The sequence below is a fragment of the Sylvia atricapilla genome, chromosome 9, assembly GCF_009819655.1.
Source record: "Sylvia atricapilla isolate bSylAtr1 chromosome 9, bSylAtr1.pri, whole genome shotgun sequence".
NCBI lineage: Eukaryota > Metazoa > Chordata > Aves > Passeriformes > Sylviidae > Sylvia > Sylvia atricapilla.
In genome coordinates, this window is record NC_089148.1 from 8,217,862 (window position 1) to 8,238,759 (window position 20,898).

The 20,898-nt window shown below is 47.6% G+C and overlaps 1 protein-coding gene across 1 annotated transcript in view; it reads left to right on the forward strand.

Annotated features, from left to right (window-relative positions):
• Positions 1-20,898, forward strand: part of PAPPA2 (pappalysin 2) — a 90,553-nt gene that overhangs the window by 46,326 nt on the left and 23,329 nt on the right. Inside the window, exons 12-16 of the mRNA XM_066324712.1 lie at positions 2,339-2,474; positions 2,671-2,893; positions 12,047-12,218; positions 14,271-14,448; positions 16,788-17,001. Coding sequence (XP_066180809.1) covers positions 2,339-2,474; positions 2,671-2,893; positions 12,047-12,218; positions 14,271-14,448; positions 16,788-17,001 — 923 coding nt within the window. The remainder of the gene's footprint in view (positions 1-2,338; positions 2,475-2,670; positions 2,894-12,046; positions 12,219-14,270; positions 14,449-16,787; positions 17,002-20,898) is intronic.

A 20,898-nucleotide genomic window follows, 5' to 3' on the forward strand; every position in this document is an offset into this window, starting at 1 on the left:
TAAAATTATTTATGGACTAGTAATAAATATGCGCCTTTTTTTTTTTTTTTTTTTTTTTTTTTTTAAACCAGTTTGCCTGATTGGTAACATATTGGCTTAGGAAAGATGGCTTTTTGTTGACAATATGCCTAGCACAGCTGCCTGCCCAGACAGGAATGGTGCAGTTGATGCACATGTGTACCCACATGCACAAGGTGTTTGGTGCCCACCAGCTCCCAGGGCCATTTTAAAGCTGTCACACCTGTGTTAGAGCTGCACCACAAAACTCATCAGGTGGCAGGAATCACTTCCTATGGCATTTCTGAAGAGGTGGCATCAATAAACAAGGGGAACGGCTGGGTGAAAAGATCATGGAATTGTTAGGGTTGGAAAGGAGCTTAAATGCCCTCGAGTTCAAAGCCCACTGCCATCAGCAGAGACACCTTCCAGTAGACCAGGTTGCTCAGAGCCCCAGGAGATCTTAAATGTTTCCAGGGGATCCACAACTGCTCTGGAAAAGCAGTGCCAGTGTTTTTCCATGCTTGCTGTCGTGCTGTAATTAGGCTGGGGGCAAGAGGTATGTATGTCTGTGCCACTGAATGGGGCACCTGCCATGGCCCTTGGGTCTGTCTCACATGAGAATCGTTATGATCTGCCGACCTCCAGCCATGCTTTGTTCTTAGTTTTTAATACACCTGATGAGGGAAGACATCAAAATCACTTGTAAGCGAGTCAGGATGTGTAATGCAGGAAATTAAGTCAGAAAGGGGGAAAGGGAGGGAGAAAAATTAGAGAGGATAGCCTGCTGTGGGCAAGCACATAGTATGTGCTGAAAAAGGATTGGGAGGTTAATCAAGGCAGCTGCTTGGGGCCAGCGCCTTTCATCCCCACAGAGATGCACTGTAGGAAGGGAAAGACAGCTCTCCACCTCAAGATGTGTAGTTGAAGGAAAGCCTCTCCTGACTTCTCCAACTACCTCTCCTCCCCCGAGGACCCACACTTGGAGGCTGGGTAAAATTCATCCAGGTCCTTGGGACTTCACAGCTGTAGCTCTGTCTTGGAGGGCTCCTTGTCTGTGAGCACTGCTGACTTTCCTCTCATTCTTCTCCTCCCCTCTTGCTTTCCTGTTTCTTTTCCTTCTTCCTCCAGTTATCTCACCAAGGAAGAGAGTGGGGATATCCCAAATAAAAACATTTGAGCCCTCTGGTCCACTCCTTGCAGCTAGGCAGCCCTGTAAGCCAGTAAGACCTGGCTAAGGGAGCAAGGAGACAGCAGTGGGGCCTTGCTCATGGGGCTTTTGCTGATGAGCCCCTCCCTGCAGGGTGGGACCCCTGGGCTGAAGCCCAAGGTTTTCTCCTGTTCCCATGTGTGAACAATGCCTGATGTGGCAAAAACCACCCTGAGGCTAGGCTGCCATCACAGATTGCGTGGTTGTCCCCTCCGTTCCCACAGTCTGCTCCTCGGGCTGTGCCTGGCCAGCCAGGACTTGTCTTCTTTCCAAATACACCTTTGCCTCGAATTTCTGAGCTTCCACCACGCCAGCATTCCACAAACACACCATATCAGGCGGATCTTGATCAAAACACATCTCGGCACTGGGGGAAAGGGGGGGCACCAGGGTGGGGGAGAAAAATATTTCTGTCTTCTTACTTCCAGAGAACATCTGCTCTGCCATGATTGATGCCATGAGTTTCCCAGCTACTTCCAGCTGCCTTCAGGGTTGCAGACAAGTAGCAAGTTGCTGGCTCTCCTAGCAGGCAGGGCTCCTCCCACAAATCTTTCCACGTGTTGGCTGGTGGACAGTTTGCTCTTGCAGTGGGTACTGGGGACATTCTTTGGGCTTGTTTTTATTTTTTGTCTTTTTTTTGGTTTTCTGTTTTTTTTTTTTTTTTTTTTTTTTTTTTTTTTTTTTTTTTTTTTTTTTTTTAGCTGGAAATATTAGGTGACAAGGCTGGTTGCTGCTTTCTCTGGGCACCTCACTTGCCTGGATGGCTTTGGGTGGAGTGGGAGTCCGAGCCTGGTGAAGGGGGAGCAGGAAAAAGGTTTTCCAGATCTTGCTCAATTTCAAGAGTAGCAAATCTAAGTGCTGTGAAGATGCCCTAAATTTATGTCAAGGTTGGACTGAATATGTGAGGAGAAGCCTTGTAAAAGGAAGAAGGGAAATCCAGAGGGAAAGGACTATTTTGGCTGCTTTCCTTCCTCCTCCCTACCTTTGCAACCATTTTGCGACCCCGCAAGGTCTTTGACCCCTTATGCCTGCTCCTGCTGTCCTACTGCTCCCTCTTTCTTGCCTATTTGGGCTCTGAGAAGCTGTATTTGGTGTGCCTGCTCTCAGAGTGTCTCAATCCCTCTTTCCTAGGTTTGCTTTGAGAGACCTGCAGTGCCCTCCTCTCTCCTGCTCTTCCTGGCCTCCTCTGGCACTCTCCCAGGCCAGCGGCACAAGCCGGTGGTCACCGTCCAGCTGACTGACACAGATGGACAGAACCACTCTTTGGGTGAGCAACCTGTGGGCTGTGACACCAGCGGGGACACCCAGAGCCACAGCTGTGATCGTCACTGCTGTCCCCTGCCCTCCCTGCAGAGCCTTCTGCCTTCCAAGCTGGTCTGTTGGCGTGTGAGGGGAGCAGATGTGAACCGAAAGCAAATGCCTGGAGCTGGACCAGTCACTTCTTTCTTTGCTTTGTCTCACAGGGATGCACGAGCTGTCTTGTCAGCACAACCCCCTCGTCATCAATGTCAGCCACAGCCAGGAGGACCCGTCCCCCCAGGTTGCTTCGGTGCTTCTCAACTTCTCCTCTCCCCTTGTGGGCATTGCAGCCGTGGCCCTGCGGACCCTGGCTCAGCCTGGCTTCTCTGCTCCCCTCACCACCTGCCTCCTGCAGCACCAGGAGGGATGTGGCCACCAGTGCTACAGGTATGGATGGTCCCCTCAGGGCATGTGGCCACCCAGGGTTACTGCTCTCCTCTGGGAGTTTGTGTTTGAATTCTGGGGGTTTTAACTTCTCGTTGAGTGCTTTGTGACTATCTTCAGGTGGCTTTTGAGGTATTGTTGGAAGATCTGATGTAATGAGTCTTGGTTTGCTTATCTTGCTGGAGGGAGCGGGAAGGCAAAAATCAGATTTTGTGCATGGCCTCTGCATGTATACAGAACTGCTCTAAAGGGCTGATTCCTGGTGAGAAAAGCAAGAGAAGTTTGAAAATGCCTGAGAAGTTATCACTGGGAGTTTTTGCTAAAGCTGAAGCGTTGGCTTCTTCAGCACTTACTTCACAAGCTCCATCTCCATCCATTCTGGTCATTCCCATGCTGAGGAAGGTGGGGATGAAGCTCTCCTCATCCTCTCTGTTCTCACTCCTGGTCTATCCAGGCCCCTCACTGACTCTCACACTGCTGTGTTGAATGTGGTGATAGTGCCAGCAGCGGGCTCAGAACTTTAAATCTGCCAGGTCTGGCTTTGCTTTTGGATCCCAGGCTCGCTGACATTACCTGCATGTGCTGATCCAGGGCTCCAGTTCAGCCAGTACTCAAGCCACACCCCTGGGAATACTGATTTTTGAATTGAGCTTTGGGGTTCTTCAACACAGAAGGGTTTTGTCTAGGGTCGTCTCATTGCAGTCCTTGTCATGTTCCTTCTATTGATGGCCTGGATGGGTGAACATCCCTGAAAACAAATGAGTGTGTGCATGTGTTTGTCTTAAAGCCTGTGGGATTGTGGTACAATTGATTTATGTAGAGTTCTGGAAGCCATGAATATCTTGAAGTTGCCTTTTTTTTTTTTTTTTTAAAGTGCATGTGTGTTTTATAAAGAAACATAAATCTTAGTGAGTCAGTATATAAATATTATTCTCAACCTTACATTAAAAGATCAGTGTTCACCTGAAATGCAGCGTGTTTCCTCCTGGTAAGCTGTTACAGCAATGTACTCACATGCTTCTGAGACCCTGGCCAACTGATGTGGTTTTTCAATTACATTTTCCCATCCCTTAAAATAATCTTGCGTTCTCATTGCTTGAGAGCTTCCCCCTTCCCCTGAGAAGTGACTGCAAGGAGGAAAAGACTCACTGGACGTGGCTGAGCATTGACTGGGGCTGAGGAGATGCCCATATAGGGGCAAATAAAGAGGAAAATAGATGTTTTCCTCATAAAAGTCTCATTATAGCTGAAGTACAAGGCAGTTCCCTTATTGCCAAGGCACACCAAGCCGTGTGCCTTTTCCAGGGGCACAGCAGGATCCTTGTGTCTCCTCTTCCTCTTGTTGCCCTCCCATGGTCTCCCCATGGCCTTGACTTTGCAGCAATATGCTGAATTGCAGGATATGTGCGTGCCCTTAGCAAATACTCAAAGCAAATAGGATTCCCAGTGTTTTCACAGTAGAAAATTCTATTTAGAGTATCGATCTTCAGAACTGAAGTCTTGAATATTTGGGGCAGGAGGTTAGGCTTACAGCCTTGAGTAGCCACGCTAATAATAAAGGATACTCCTCTGTTAAGTCAGAAAACATTAAAGTATTCCCCTTTTATTATATTTTTAAAACCTGTTCTATCTCCAGAAGAAATGCCTGGCAGTATTTTTAAAGGTTAACAATTAATTTCATATAAAGTAGATGGACTCTGGTGGTGGGCAGGGGGGGAAATCCCCTATAAAAAGTCCAGGAATAGAAAATCTTCAGAGGCTAGAGGCATTTGACTGTAAAAGATCACAGAACATCCATGTTCCTCCTGTAGAGAGTTGAACTGACCGTTTGCACGCACCCAGCCTCATGTACACAGTACGTGCGTGCAAGGGCTTTCCTAAAATAACCTGAGAAAGGACAGTAACAAAAGCAACAAAGAAGTGAGGTTTTCTGCCTTCAGCCTAGAAATGCTCATTGCCAAAATAATAAATATATGACAGGTTGGTATTTCTGTAGCATCTTTCATCTTGAAGGATCTTGCCGTGCTTTGCAGGCTGGGGAAAACATAGAGATCGTGTTTATGGAACATGATGAGCTGCTGCTGAAGAGCAGAGAACTTTCTCCAGGTCAGGATGCAACAGGTGTTTGACTCTAGAAAAGTACGGACTTGTTTTGAACAAAGCGTCTCCTTTTGCTTTGGGCCCACTCAAGGTGCTGAGGGCTGGCAGAGCACTTGCAGACCAAAGCAGTGCAGTGTCCTCACTGCCATCACCAGCAGCCCTTCTCTGCTGTCTCCACCAGTAGATCAGGGGTTTCAGGGGTTCTCTGTGCATTCTGCTCCCAATCACAACCTTATAAAGTCATCCAGAAATCAGATGTTTTAACACATTTCCACCCAGGAGATGCAAAAGTCTCCCAGCTTTCATCCTTTTCTTTGCATTTTTAAACTGGGCCACAGTCCCTCCTGTTTAACTTGGTACAGGCTATATGCTGAACCAGGGGAACATTTTTAATTTCCTCTGTTATGTTTATTTTTAGCTTGCTTTTATTTTTTGGTGTGTTTTATTTTATGTTCACATATGCTGGGAAATGCCTGGGTAAGTTCACAGGAAAGGTGCTACAAAAGGCAATCTGCTTTGTGTTTGTATTCCATACTCTGCTTCTCCAAAAGTGGGTGTAAGGCATCAGGGGGAGTCTGGTTTGGATTCCTTTAGTATGGAAAATGGGTGTGAGGGAGTGAAAATTAGATGGGGGAGGGACTTATTTACATATTTTCAATTGATAAGTTTTATTCAGCAAAAAGGGCTGTTTCCCAAACAGGTTTTGTTCCGTTTGTTTTCTTTCTTCCAGGCACCAAATTTATGCAGGGTCAATTTATGAGCTGCATGTGTGATGGCATAAAGATTTATGGGCACCCTGGGTAGACATGCTGGTGTCTTATTTCACAGAGACATAGAGTAGTTTGAGTTGGAAGGGACCATAACATTCTGATCCTTTGCCTCTGGCGCAGGGTGCCCCATGGATGAAGTCCCCGTCTCTGGAGGGATTTAATACCCGTGTAAATGTGGCACTTGGGGACATGGGTTAGTGGTGGCCCTGGCACTGCTGGGTTAGTGGTTAGACTTAATTTTACAGGGCTCCTCCAGCCTAAGTGATTCTATGTTTCCAGGGTCCTGATGACCACCTTTCCTGGGGAATAGGCTCACCTCTGCCTTTGAGACCTCTAGAGGAGCTTCTCCTCCAGCATCAAAGCCTGCACACCTCTGGCACTTGTGGGTCCTGACTGGCTAATGGGACACAGTGGCCAAGAATGTGTTATTAATTTTAATTGAAATTAAAATTTAAATGAATGTCCAGCTGGAAGGAGTCACAGGTAACCCTAGGAGGGCCAGACACCATTTCATGGACTGTCTCATCCCATTTGCTCTTTGCAGCCTTATAAGCTTCCTGGGAGTAGTGCTCTATATATGGGCTTTTTTGGGGATGCTCAAGATGTCTTCTGCCTTTCTCTTGAGACCACCAGTCTTGCCTAGGGAAAAAATATCTCCCAGCACAAGATTTTCACCGATTTGGTGAAAATTGAGTCAAACACAGTAACAGAACAGCTTTCAACCAGGGTGCTTGGTGTTACCTCCTGGAATGGGCCACCTGGTCTGATGCACTTGTTCCAAGCAGAGCTGACCTCTGACACATCAAAGAAATGTAAGCTACAACACAGATCAGTTGTGTGAGTTCCTATGCCCAGTGAAGAAAGGAGCAATCCCTGGGAGACCCCAGGTTTGCCAGCAGAGCCCTCAGTTTCCTGCTACAGCCAGTCTCCCCCATTCTACCCTGCCCTTCCTGCTGTCATACACAGGGACAGGCATTTTTTACAGGCACTGGATTAAATGCATCCTTCAGAAGGTTCTCTTATCTCCTGTCACAAGCTGCAGGAGGTGATGAGTCCACCCTCTCCCCTGCTGTGCTATTCTCATATCCAGTAACCCTCTCTGCTGAGAAGGTGCCTCTGATTTCAAGATGAAAGTTGTTGCTTTTGCTCCGTCCTTGTCAGAAAGGTCTGAATGCCTCCTACCAGCAGACAACTTTTCTATGTCCATGTGTCTGTACAGAGCTGTCAGATCCTCTCACTATCTCCTCTCTGATATCTCTATGATAAATATTTTTTCCTCTTTAAATCTTTCTTACAGCGTAAGTCTTGCAGCCCAGCTATGGCTTCTGCTTGCAGCTCTCTTTTGAAATCCCTCTGCTATCTTTATGTCTTTCATGGTGATGGATGTGGCTCAGAAATTAATTCCTCTGGACAAGATGAGAAAATGAGGTAGAGTGTGTTCCTGTGGAGATCGGATGTGAATAAAGATGTTCTTTGGGTACAGTCTGTCCTGGCTTAGGTTGGGAAAGGTGACTAGACCAAACCTGACATCCTATTCAACCTCATTTTCTGTACCTCTACACAACTATTTTGGTGTAGTGAACAACAACAACAACAAAAGAATCCAAAAATGGAAAAACAAAAAATGGAAAGGAGCTGTCTGGAAATACATTATCTACTGCTGCATCTTTTTTCCCCTTTGCCACTATGGCTCCGGAGGGGCCAACAGGTCATTTGGTGTCTTACTGCTGCCTTTTCTCTGTCTCTGAGGCAGATGACAACAGATGACTCACAGGGATGTTATTTTTTGCCAAGTTTCTTTTGGAGTCACGTACAGAAGCAAACACCTTTTCTGGAGATGGCAACCTCAGCGCAGATCGTAATCAAGAGGCATCACCACCCTTGGGTCTGTACACGCAGCCTGCTCCCACAAGGATGGTTGCCATCAGATTTACTGGAAAAGTCAGACCTTTCACCTTCACGGGAAACATGCCTGAAGGGAGACATTCCCAAGTATTTCCAAAACACCTTTTCTCATTTCCTAGCTATTCTCTTTTGCTAGACCGCACTGGGGTAAACACCTTTTATCTCCCTGATGTTGAGCATTTACAATCCAGACTCCACCAGAGTATGTGCAGTGATGACTTTTAACTTCAGGAGATTTGGCCAAAGCCTTTGCTTTCCTGTCAACATCTCCTATAACCCCCTCTCCCAAAAAATTCGCACCATGAGAAGAACTCATAAGTTTCCGCTGTTAAGAGCTGGAGCTTGATGATAAGGGATGTTTCACCAGAATCTTGGGGTTGAAAGCTCGAGTATACGCTACAGCAGTGTATAGATGATTTATTATACTTTAGGCAGCTGTGCTGCATTTGACTTGGCTTAGTTTGATGTGGGTAAATCCATCAGTGTTTTCTGTGTTGCATTAAGTAATTGCTGTAAAACATGAAATTTCAGCTTTTCAGAATTTGGGATTTGTCACAACAAAGTAGTGTTACCATATTAGCTTTGCCACCAGTGGCTTAACATGCTCTGTTGCTGGTAGTGGCTGCCTGCTTTTATTATAGAAGGATGAAGGATCCCAAAGGGAAAGTTTTCCTCTAGTTTATAGAATTGTTTCCATTTCAGAACAAAGCTCTTACCGTTCTGGAGCAGTTAGGGCCATCACTAGGCAGAATTTCACAGATTTCCAGGCCTGAAACTCTCTTTTGATGTATAAGTTATGGGACTCGGTGAGCCCAGAGCATCGTGCAGGCTTGTGCTGACATGAAATAAGTTAGAAGAAAAACCTTGGTATTTTGTAAAAATGTTGCTGACAAATCATTAGTTTGAGCTTCAAAAGATGCTGGGATAGAAGTGGAAATTTTTTTTGATGTCTCGGGCAGAAAAAAAAAGTGAAAAAATATTGGCTTGTCCCACATCTTATATGGCCTGAATCAGAAATGGGCAGAAGTCAGGAGTTTGCAGCTGTGATACAGGAATTTCATTTATCATCAAAAGCAGAAAGAGCTCCTTCATGCTGAGATCAGAACTGGGCTAACTGCACCATTTCCTTGTCCAGCCTTTGTTAGGGTGTTCCAGGGTCTGGGAACTGTGATTTATTCCATCACTTTACCCGAGCCCTGGCATAGCATGTGGATCATGATGAGGCCAGGTCACAGGGCTTTTTTCTCTTTTGACCTGCACTTGTTCACCATCAGGTTCAAAAGTGTCCTGGCCCCAAGTACAGCAGTGATGGCAGTGATCATGCTGATAAAGGAAGCAATCAAGGCAGCGTTTATTGGTAGATTTGATATATTTTTTTTAAGATTACTGATATATTTGAGACAATCAGATAGCTTTCAGTTATGTGAGCTCCTCGTCAGGTCTGGAATAGTAGCATCAGACTTCAAAGCAAGGTGTAGGATGAGCACAGCTTCTCAGAACTTGAGCTGATGGGTCTCAGATAATTTCCCAAATAAAATCTAGTTGGTATTTGTAGGATTAGGGATGTTAGTCACAGAGAAAACAGTGCTAAGTTAGTCATCTTTGGGGACAAAGAGGAAGGTAATTATTCTAACCCAAACTTTTCTATTATTTCTAAAATATATCTCCATGCACATACAGAACATGTGCATGATGTGATGTCCGTAAAAATATCTTGTTGTTATGACCTGTGATTATCGATCTCTTATGCATAACTACCCTGTGTAACATTTTGCCTTTATAATGTATAAGAAACTTGCTGATATCTTGATCTACTTTATAGCACATTGCTGGTTCCATTTCTGAGCTGGTGGAAAACCAAAATGGTAGCGCTCAAAAGGATTAGCGCCTCATTTAATTGTTATTTAATAACAGCATTGTCCCAGCTGCCAAGGCTGCCCCAGACAAGGTACCCTGATGACTGATGAGGAAGGGGATGGAATGGAGAAGCAGGGCTGGAAAGATGACATGAGTGTCCAGAGGCAAACACACAAGGAAGTTTAGGACAGCAGCTCCATCACCAGGCGCTGGAACGAGGAATGGGAGCAAGAATGAGCCAGGGGCACAGGCAGGGAGCAGAGCAACTGCCCAGAGAAGGTGGCTGTGGGAGGGGAGGGGAGAGGGCTACAATTGGTAACAGATGCCCTCAGAAGCTAATGACCTGACAAATGCTGCACTCGTAAAACAAATTCTTTAAAAAGGAAGCAAATGGAAATATAAGCTAGTGAAAGAATTTGCAGCAGCTGCCCTGAAACCATTTCTCACTTCATAAACAGGTCTGCATTGAAAAAACAGCCCCTTTCTTCTCGTTCTCCTTTGTGGTCCCCTCCTGTGCCCACCGGCTCTTTCAGGGCTGTGGCCTGCAGGTTTCCACCATGCCTTTGGCTCGGTGGACTTGTCCAGAGTCAACAGCACATTGCGTTCTCTCTACATCTGCACCGGCACCAGTTTGGGGTTTCTTGGGGTTTGTTGTGTTTTTGGTTTTTTTTCTTGGGTTTTTTTTGTGTGTGTGTCTTTTGTGGTATTTCTAGCTCTGTGCATCCTTGGCTGGAAACATTGAGTAAAGGCAAAAGGCAGAGGCCTCTGCCTCACTGGGAGAAAGGCAGTGCCTGGAATGGCCGGCAGCCCTGTGCCAAGCAGGGAGCAGAGAAGAGCAAGGCCTTCAGGTACAGCTCCTGCCCTTCTCCTTTTGCCCTGGGTGGCCAAAAACTGATGCCTTGGGAAGGCTGACCTGAAACAGAGACTGGACAGAGCTAGCGAATAAGTAGGTATTTATTGAAAGGTCTCTAAGATACACCTTGGGCAGGGCTACACCCAAGGTGGATTTAAAGTGGTCACAAAATGAACGACAGGTCAAGAGGTTTTACGCCTTTATAAGTTTTGGTCCATTTGCATATTGGAGTTTAATTGTCCAGTTACAGCTTCAGGTTGTGAGGTCCCATCCTTCTTGTTCCTCCCTTCAGCCCACCATTGTTTGTAGTTTTGGGCCTGAAAGTTGTCCTTGGTGTTCAGCAGGAAAAGGATTTGTTTTGTCACCTACTCTGTGCAGAGCTGAGTGACACTGAATGTGAGGCTCAGAACTGCAGCCCTGGGCAGTACAGAGTCTGAAATACATAAAAGCTAAAACTTAAGGTATCATCCCCAGTTCTTTCCTGAAGCTGCAGCACCTCTGTCCCTGACTGAGCAGGGCTGAGATCAGGTGTTTCACCTGTATCACTTGGTAACAGATAAAGCCAGGCTGATGGATAACCAGGCTGTGGGAGCTGTTGTATTGCTCTATGTCTTGTCCCAGTTCCATCCCAGGTAATTAACTGACTGGCTGCATTTTACTGATGGAGACCATAATCCTTTTACCAACACTGGTTCTCATTATGGAGTTGTGATGCTTGAATAATCAGTACCTAATGACTGCTCCTCAGTGGGAAGCTGCTGCAGTGAGGAGGAGGTGGCGTGGGTGATGTATTACAGACTTCCCTGGGACCTCTTGTAACTTGCAGTAGTACTGAGGGGAATGTTATTCCTCCCTTTATCTACATCTCACCTTGGTGGCCACAGTTGAGGCTGTAGAGGTGGACAGGTGTGTGTTGAGACGGTCTTGACCCCAACGAGATCAACATGAGCGGGTTTGGAGTGCTGTGTTGGGCTGGGGAAAGAGCAGAAGTGCTGAACACAATCAGGGCAGAGGGGGAAGGTGACAGGAGTGGGGTTGAGGGGCCAGTTATATCCAACTTGTCCCTTCCACCAGTCTGTGTTGTAGCTGTATGGATATAAAGGGGAACTACACGGAGTCTGAAGAACATCTCATGGATGATTCCCTAATATTTGCAAAGATTTCCTCTTAGCTGAACCTTTCCTTGCAGTTGGAGAATTATCTGTGGACTCTCCAGTGTCCTATACAGAGTTGGACGTATCTGATTCAAAAGTTATACAAAGATGTACCTTCTTCCTCCCCTCTCCTTGTCGCCTTCCTCCTTTTGTCCTCTTGGTCTACCTGCAATGAACCCCTTTGGTGCTGGGCTGTGTGCACACTCTGCAAGCAGCACAAATTTTGGAATATTGTTGTGCTGTGCCTCCTTTCATCAGCTTGAAAGCACATGGTGGTGGTTGGTGGGAAGATGTGGGGTTGGGATGAAGTCCAGCTAAGACAGAGCTGGGATAATGTGCTCTCCTGGCATCATTGTCAGAAGGCTTCAAGTCTTGGAGAAGCTGGAGAGTGTGCATCTCTAGGCATCTGTGACCTGCTGAGCACTCATTCCACACAAGTGCCGCCTGGAGGGAGCCCTTCCTTGCTGAAGTAGTTCTGGGACCCACTGGTTGATCCCTTCTCTGTTCTCCTCCACAGCTGTGCCCACGGTGCCTGTGTGGGATCAGGAACCTGCACACAGCCACTGCTTGCTCATGCTGCCTCCCTCAACTGCAGCTCCAATGGCCCAGGGCACATGGCCTGTGCTGTCTCCTGCGAAAAGGGCTTTGTCCTCCACTCCAGTGGTGGGAAGAGGCTGGGCTCCATGGAGGTGAGTGGGCCTCAGGATGGCCCCTGGGACCAAGACGTAGATAAAAAACATTTAACCACCTTGAGGTGGTTGGGAAGAGCACAGGCTACTTTGTTCCTCCAGCCCCAGCCTTCTTGCTGCTTTCCCAACACATCCCAGCTCAGTGAAGCTGCTGTGCTGGATTCCTGTGCTCATGGCTGGTGTTTCTGCTCTGGAGATCCCTCTCTTTTCCTTGCTGTAGTCCAGCTCTCCCAGCCCAGTGTTGTTTGCAGAGCACAGCTCTGTCAGGCTAAAAGCTGCTGCAGGGCTTGTCCCATGTCAAGGTGATGCACTCCAGCAGAGGGAGAGGTTTCTGCTCTCCAGATGGACATTGCTTGGGGAGTTAAACATCCCTGGGATGTTTTCTCTCTTAAGGCTGAAGTTAGTGGCTCAGGAAAAAATGAAGTCATTGCAGAGCAGCTATATTTAGAGGGAGCTGAGAGCATAGAGAGCTTTTCTTCCTTTGTGTTGTGTTGCAACAATGGCACAGAGGTCACCGTGAAAGAGTTTGTCCCACTTTCCAGAGGGTTGGGGGTTACCTCATAAAAACCAGGAGCCAGCACAGCTTGTAGCTATTGACTGAGAAGAGCTGGGATGATGTGTGCCTTGGTCCAGGCACTCACCTTGACAGGGGGGTAGGCACATTGTGTCCTGTCCTTAGGTTTCTGGAGGGGGGAAAAGGAGTCCCTGGAGCTGAGCTGGTCTACGAGCCAGACTGAGTGAGGGTGTGAAATTGTTTGGGGCAGACAGAGGAAAGCGAGTCGGGCCATGTCGGCAGGGTGACATTTCCTCTCTTTGGAGATCTGCTTGTGGCACCTGGCAGGCAGGTTTCCCGTGCTGCAGTGTTGGCCAGAGCAGAGGTGGGCCCTGGGAAGTGCAATAGGGCAGCTGGAGATGCACTGCTCATCACTGGGAGGTTGTTAATTACATGGCCACCGGGTCTGTGGGCCAAGGCCTGCCCAGGGAAAACAAAATGTTCCAATTCTCCGAAATGAAACCACACAAAATAAGTCTGCCTCGGGTGACAGTTTTCCTGTGTTTGGCAGTGAGATGGGAAACTTCTGAACAGAGCTTTACCCAGTGGCTGTCACAGCAGAGGGAAGCTTGCAAGTGCCCTGCCCTGAGCCCTCCCAGTCATATTACAACGATGTCTGGCTTGTAACTCTTTTCAGGAAAACGCACACACTTTCCACCTAGTTCAGCTACACTATAAGCCTGCTGCACACTTGGGAGTGCCAGTCTCCAATTTAGCGTTGTCCGTCAGAGTCACCACGTCCAGGTTCAATCAAAATGTGGGAGGGTAGGTCCCACACGTTCAGCTGTACCAGCAGTGTGCCTGTCCTCAGGCAGTGAAGGGACGTCAGGAATGTTGGTCTGCAGCCCCTGGCTGAGGGGATGGAAATCATAGAACAGTTGGAGTTGGAAGGGACCTTTAAAAGATCACTTAGTCCAACCCCCCGCGTTGTGGCTAGAAACACCTTCCACTAAACCAGGTTGCTCATAGCAAACCATCATCCACCACTCAATTTTGGTGAAGCCTGTAGCACATGTTGACCATACTTTAAATGACGTTACAAGATTTCAATGGGGTCTGTGGGCTGAGGCATGAGGGAATTGATACATTTAGGGAAAAACAGCTTTCTGACAACAGTTGAAGACTTGACTTTTAGGGGAGGAAATTGCAGCACACAGAGCTGGGATCAGCTTACCTCAAGAGGTTTCAGTGTATCTTGAAGGGATTTTCCTTTTTTCCTTAATGTGGACTGGCACCATCCAGACAATGTAACATGCACAGTAGCTGGATTGTTAACCCAAGGTACATTTGCTGCTCTCATACCCCACATGTGTCCCTGTGAACAGGTCAGAGCTTAGTGATTTGTTGTCCAGAGTGGGGAGAAAGGGCACACTAGGGGAGGAGAAACGTTGGAGAGCTCTCCTCATCCTTTAATGTGGGCCAGACCTTTCCTCTGTGGTGGCACACCTGTAAATCAAAGCTCTCCTCGGGAGTCTGATGGAGCTCTGCTTTTTCTGCAGCAGGAGGTGGTGCTGACATGCAGTTCAGGACAGTGGGACAGATCTGTGACCTGTGACCCTGTTGACTGCCATGTCCCTGACCAGTCCCACGTGTACAATGCCGAGTTCTCCTGCCCTCTGGGGACCACCTACCTTCAGAGATGCTCCTTCTCCTGCATCCTCCCAGCCAAGCTTCAAGGTATGGTCTGGAGTGTCAAGGCATTTAACCACCCTTTTAAATGCCATCTTTCTGTGCCTGTCCCAAGCAGTTCAAACAGAGCGTTGCTACTTGGAATTTCTGGATTTGCCAGCTGGATGGGCTCTTGAGATACTTCCCGAAATGATGGGTATCCCTCCCCCTGGAGCAGAGACATCCTAGTGTGGGGATAATTCCCTCTGACTCCCATCCCCTGGCAGGCAGCCCTTATCCATCCACCTCAGGGTGTAGCAATGTCCTCTCCTGATAACTGGTCCAGCCCCCGGTGTTACGGTGATGGAGACAAGAGGCATGCAGGCAGACAGAGAGGACTTCAGAGAGCCAGAAGTGGCTCTGTGCCTGGTGGCTGTGGGAAAGCCTGTGGTTCAGGGGGCCTGGGGCTGTATAAAGCCATAGAGACTGATACCCACAGCTGTAGAGCAGTCTGGGAGATGTTCACCACCCAGACACACCATGGCCTGGCTTTCATTCTGCCGACTCCATCAGTAGCCGCAGGAATTTTTCAAGCAAAGTCAGAGAAAGAGAGCTACTGTTCTGTCTATGCAAGGGCTGAGCTGGATGGGATTTCAGGGGTAATTGCCTTGACAGCTTGAATCATTGGGACTTTGTGAGTTTCCACCAGTGCCTTTGCTCTGAAAAGTCACATACAACAAATCATTTTAATGGGTGCCCTATTTTATGGAGACATTTATAGCTGAAATGTATGAGAATTGTTTACTTTTTTTTTTTTTTTAATGTTAAATCTAAGGAGCAAAAACTGCAGAGAATTAAGGTCTCATTTCATGACAGGGAGGATGGTGGCAGATCCCCAGAGTGAGCTGATCAATGGGTAGCATGCAAATGTCATCTCAGCAACACAAATTCTGCAGGACCTGATGCCTATTGCCTTGGGTTGGTCAACTGAGGGCAGAGCTTTAATCTGATCTTTCACGCACAGCTGCCTCTTGGTCCTGCTGCTGTCACTGGGAGGTTTGCCATGGGCTCCCTCAGTGGGAAGGTGTCCCCTCCATGGGCCCCTGGGTGGCTTCCAGCATGATGGCTGGAGGTGCTTGGCCAAGGCTGCCAAGCCACGTGAGTAAAACCTTAGAGTCCAGCTGACACAACTGAGCCACTGAGGCAGGGACATGCTCTATGCTTGTTCCCCCCCAAGACTTACATCCTGACAAGCAAGCTGTTGATGCTAATAAATGTGAAGAATAGGCAAAGAAAGAATGATATGGCTGTGTGGCGCTTGGAGTGGGTGATGACCCCTGGCAGCTTTGACCCATCAGGAACACAGGAGCTTAGTAGAGATGTGGTCTTCTCCCTGCCCCAAAAGTGTTTCTGTAAAAAGAAAGTGATGTTTGAAGGAACTGTAGAGCAGCCTGGCTGCACCACAAACATGCTGATCCAAACCTCTCACTAGGAAGAGTCCCATTCATTCCAGTCCAGCTTTTTTTCTTGCTCATCAGTTCCCAATGAACTATCCATTATCCACACCCTGTGGATGATCTAGTCCTGGGCACTTCCTGCAGGCATCCAGAGCTGTGCAGTTTTGGCCACCCATTTAGCTGGGTCTATCAGGGACAACAAAGAGCTAGGCTGTAAAACTTAACCCAAACCTCTAATGATGGGTGGTTTGAGTTCCCAGTCACACCAGTGAAACCTTCCACATCTGTCTTTGTGGCATTTTCCATCCTCCTGACTCTCAGGTTGCCCAGAGAGATGGTGGGTTCCCCATCCCTGGAAATATTGACAGCCAGGTTGGGCAGGGCTCTGAGCTGCCTGACATGGTGGATGGTGTCCCTGCCCATGGCAGAGGGAGGTTGGATTAGATGGCCTTTAAACGTCCTTTCCAGTCCAAACCATCCCGTGATTCTATGATCTTGCAGTGCATCTCTAGTAGGGTATGTCAGCTTGATCAGAGTAGGTAAGGACAAGCTGCAAAAAGCCCTTGGGGAGAATGAAGGTGGGCTGAACCGAATGCTGTTCAGACAGGGTGCTGTCTTACACAAAGGCCCCTTGCTACCCTGAGGCACCACAAAAGAGGGCAAGTTTAAGGGGAAGATTTGGGGAGATTTGCAGAACCAAGATAATTTCTCCAGCCTCCAGAAGCTGACCCTGCCATACTTTCATCTGCATTCAAGTGTTTTAGGCTACAGCCTGACCAAGCAGGCGATGATGTCCACAGTCTTTGTGTTTGTCGCCCCCTTTGGTATCAGTATACCAAACATACAATACTCAAACAAGAGGACTTGTGCTGGTTGCTCTGAACTCCCCTCGGCAGGGCTCCGTTCCTGGCTCAGCTGTAACCCCACACACTGCTTCTCTTTTGGGCTCAGGAACAAACCAGTGGCTCACCTGCCTGGAGGATGGTCTCTGGTCGCTGCCCGAGGCCTATTGCAAGCTGGAGTGTGACATGCCTCCCGCCGTGGCCAACGCCAAGCTCCTGGTGCCTCAGTGCCTGCAGGGGAACCACGACGTGGGCTCAGTCTGTCGATACAAGTGCAAGCCTGGGTACCACGTGGCCGAGAGCACGGCAGACAAGCCTAAGAAGTAAGTCTGTGGCAGGTCTCTTATCACCATTTCTTTCCTCTTCCCAGTGTGCACAAGGAGCAGAGGTGATAGGACAATGACAGTCTCGAAGACCTGGCTCAGTCAGGTAGAAGGCAGAGCAGCTTGCTCTGATCATACTTCTTGAAATACAAGAGGCATTCCCTGGTCTAGGTGAACCTGGTGGGAACAAGGTGCTGTTGCACACACAAGTGTGTTAAGTACTTTCACATGAAACAAGCAGATCTTCTGGTGCACCTCAACCTATTTGTCACTCTGTGAAAGTTAAGCACCAAACCAAGTGTTTGCAGACTCCCAGGCAATTAGACATTTACAAGATGTCGGCAGGTTCCTGGGGCTTCTGTCTTTCCTAAAAGTGATAAAACATAGAGCAGAGGTACTGTAAGGACGAATGGCTGCCTTCTGTCAGGGTTAACATCTCACCCACTGTGCCTCTTGGCTATACGTAATCTCTAGTATTGGCATTTCAATGGGAGAAGATTTTTCCTGATGCTTCAGGGAAAAATTCCTGGTGGTTCACTAGCCCTGCTCTCAGCCAGTATCTCGATGCTGGGGGGTAAAGCAGTGTTTTGTCTGTGACACCTCCAGTCAAAGTCCACATTTGGTTTGGTCACTAAAGATTCCCTGGAGCTGGCTAGGTCCTCCCTAGAGTCTTGATTCTAGCCCAAATCAGGTAATTATGTGTTAATTGTTTAATGCCCCCTTCCAGTTTTAATTGGATGCAGACTTCATCTCTTCTTTGCTCTGGGGTAGAGTTGTTGTGTAGTGGGAAGCAGTTGCCAAATTTCTTGCCTTGTAATGAAGGAAGTGGTTTCTGTAAACAGCTTTTCACAGTGTTAGGAGCATTTCTTGGGCCAAAGGGAGCTGAGCAAATGATGATTATGGCAGTGATCACATGGACTGCTTTGAAAACTCTAGAGCAGCTTTTGTGCCTGTAGTGCTTCAGGCACTGGGCATTCAGACACATCCACTCAGCTTGCAAAGTTTGGCCCCCTCTGTCCTGCTGCAGCAAACTGCTGTAAAAATGATGACCCCTGGGAGATCCTGAGGCTCCTCTGTGTGAGTAAATTCCATATGGGTCTGAACAGCCTGTGAGACAAGTCAAGGGAAATCATGCAAAGTGGAGTAGATTTTCGTAGCAATGCACATTGACATTGCGTTTTTCCCTTTGCAATTGCTGCTTTTTCATCAGACATCTCTGATGGTGGAATACAAAAAATACACATTGACAAAACCACAAAAAGTATTGCTTTCCTATCACGCAGATTAACTCCTATGTGAGTGGCCCAGCCCAAGCAAAAACCTTTCCTTGGACTTGTAAAAGTTATTGCACAGTCTCATCAGGAGCTCTTGGTGTACACACAGCACGAGTACAAACCCCTTGGTGTGGTGTAGCAGCTCTAAGACATTAAGACAGTTCCAGGATTGCTGGAAATCCTTCTGCTGTCTCAGCCCTGGCAAGGAGAGAGTGGGAGATGTCAAAGTGAGAGGTTGGTCTCTGCCAGTTTTGGAGAAAGTGAGGTGCTGGGGTGTTCTGGAAGCAACCAACACTGATGAGGTTACAGTTTCCTCATGTGCTGGTGTGAAAGTAGAGTCTGAGCTGGTGATTTGGACATCAGGTTTTTGGGGTCTTCTGCTGTCTCTCTGGGTTCAGGAAACTAAATTCTTGATCTATTGTTCCCCCTTTGTCCACCAACCCAGCAAGCACTTGCTAAAGGATTTAGTGCCATACAGGTGTCAACGTAGATCAAGAAGCAAGACCCTCCGTGTGTACTTTATACTGGACAAAAGTCAAGCATAATTTGTGGCTGACACCGAAGATTCCTCATACCCACTAACTAGCTCACCCTTGGAAATATAGTCAGGCTTTCTTTGAATTATTCTTCTAGCTCTAGCTTTATTCCTCACATGGAGTTGCCCACCTTATGCCAGCCTGAACTGTGTTTGGGATCCAGCTGTCTCTGCAACTGAAGATAATCTTGGACACAGATGTTCATGCAATTACCTCACTTTTTATTTCTTGGTTGAATTTTACTGCAGGAGCAGTAAGGATGCTTAGAAGAGACTGAGGTCATAGTTGAAATTTATTTCCCATAGTTTAAGTGGAAGAGAAAGGGGATGAAGAAATCAGTTGTCTTGGAGATACTTTTGTCTATTAACTTGGGTGAGGAAAGGCCCTCGGGGAATCACTGCTTGTCAACAAGGGATCCTTGATGAAATACTGATTGTGTAATCAAGATCCTGCCAGAAAGTTGCTGCCTTCCTGCTGGCAGGTTGATCTGACTTACAATGCTGATATGAAGGGTAAAGCTTCTTTGACTCTTCCTAAAGGAGATCTGTTAACAGCCAGAAGAGGCCACATAACAGCCTGACTTCCAGCTGCCAAACTACTTCACTTCTAATTCCAAAGTAAGGGGAATAAGGGGAACTTAACATATGCATTTGTGCTTTGTGATGGGAGCTTTCTGGATTTAGGCAGAACCTGTTCCATGGCAGTGCCAACTCACCACCTGGATCACACAAAGATGTGGACTGTCAAGGAGAATGGTTCAGCACCACCCAGAGCTGAGCATTGAAAAGTGCTGGTCTGGAAGTCAGGGGTCAGATACTTTGGGGGGATAGGACATCACCCCTACAATGCTTCTTGCTGTTGCTTCCAGCATGAAGTGCCATCTGAAGCAGATCTCTGAGAGGAATAGACAAGATCAGGTTGGAATGGGGCTTGGAGAAACTTGGTCTAGTAGAAGGTGTCCCTGTCGATGGCAAGATGATCTTTGAGGTCCCTTCCAACCCAAAGCAATTCCATGATTGTGTGCTAATAGCTAGGAGAGCCTTTAGAGGAGCACTCTAATGTTGAGAGGATGCTCTCAATTTGGGGACCTAAAGCGTCAGAGCTTTCAGGGGACTTTTTCACTTGCCCATTGTGGGACGATTCCTTGGAGGGAAGTGATTTAGAGATCTCAAAGGTGCCTTTGTGAGCTCCTTCTGCTAGCTTGAGGGAATGAAGAAAAGAACCACTTTGGTATTTTCAGGCAAATTTGAAAGTCTCAGCCTGCATTTTGACCAGAGATCAGTGGAGCCCAGCACAGTCCTCAGTGAGCTTCCGTGGAGATGTCAGCCCCTCTTCCTCCTCTCCCTGTTCAAAAACAGCAGAGACCATGGAAAAAGGAGAGGAGGTGGGAGAATGTGGAGGAGAAAATGGGGGCTGGAAGGAATTAGCAGACTGGGGACTGGGAAAAAACCCAAAGTTCACAGTGTGGCAAGCAGGACAGCCCAATCCAGGAGCACTGCAGTGTGTGGTGGGCACAAAAGCACTCACTGCCCCTGCCTATATCTTGCTCCTTCCAGATAAAAGGTAAACACAGCCAACAACCACAACACACCTAGCAGCTTTAGGTTCATTTGTCACCATTCCTGCACAGCAAACCTACTCTCCCTGCCAAGCTGGCTGCCTCAGAAGACGGCTGGATCCCTTCCAGGCTTTACATGTTCACCTCCTGGAGCTGGGCAAGTGCTGGTGCCTTCACCTCAGATACAGCCCTTGCTGGCCTCAGACCTCTCCTTTGCCTCCTCTGTTCATTAGGCTTGCCTGGTTGGTTGGAGGGTCGACTCCAATTTTCCTGGCTTCCTTGCTAATTGTCAAGAAGTGCCACTAACCCAGATCAGAAGAAGTTGGGGAGTGGGAGAGGGTCCAGAAATTTCAAGCTCCCGTGAAGTTGTGTGTATTTGTATGTATACTTTTTTTTTTTTTTTTTTTTAAAAGCTTCTCCATGCTTCCATGTGAACTGCTTATTTCATATATGTGGGAGTGGTCCTCTCCCCACCCTCTACCCCCAGGTCAGCCTGGGCTATAACTGTGTTTGAAGTCCCTGGATGGAT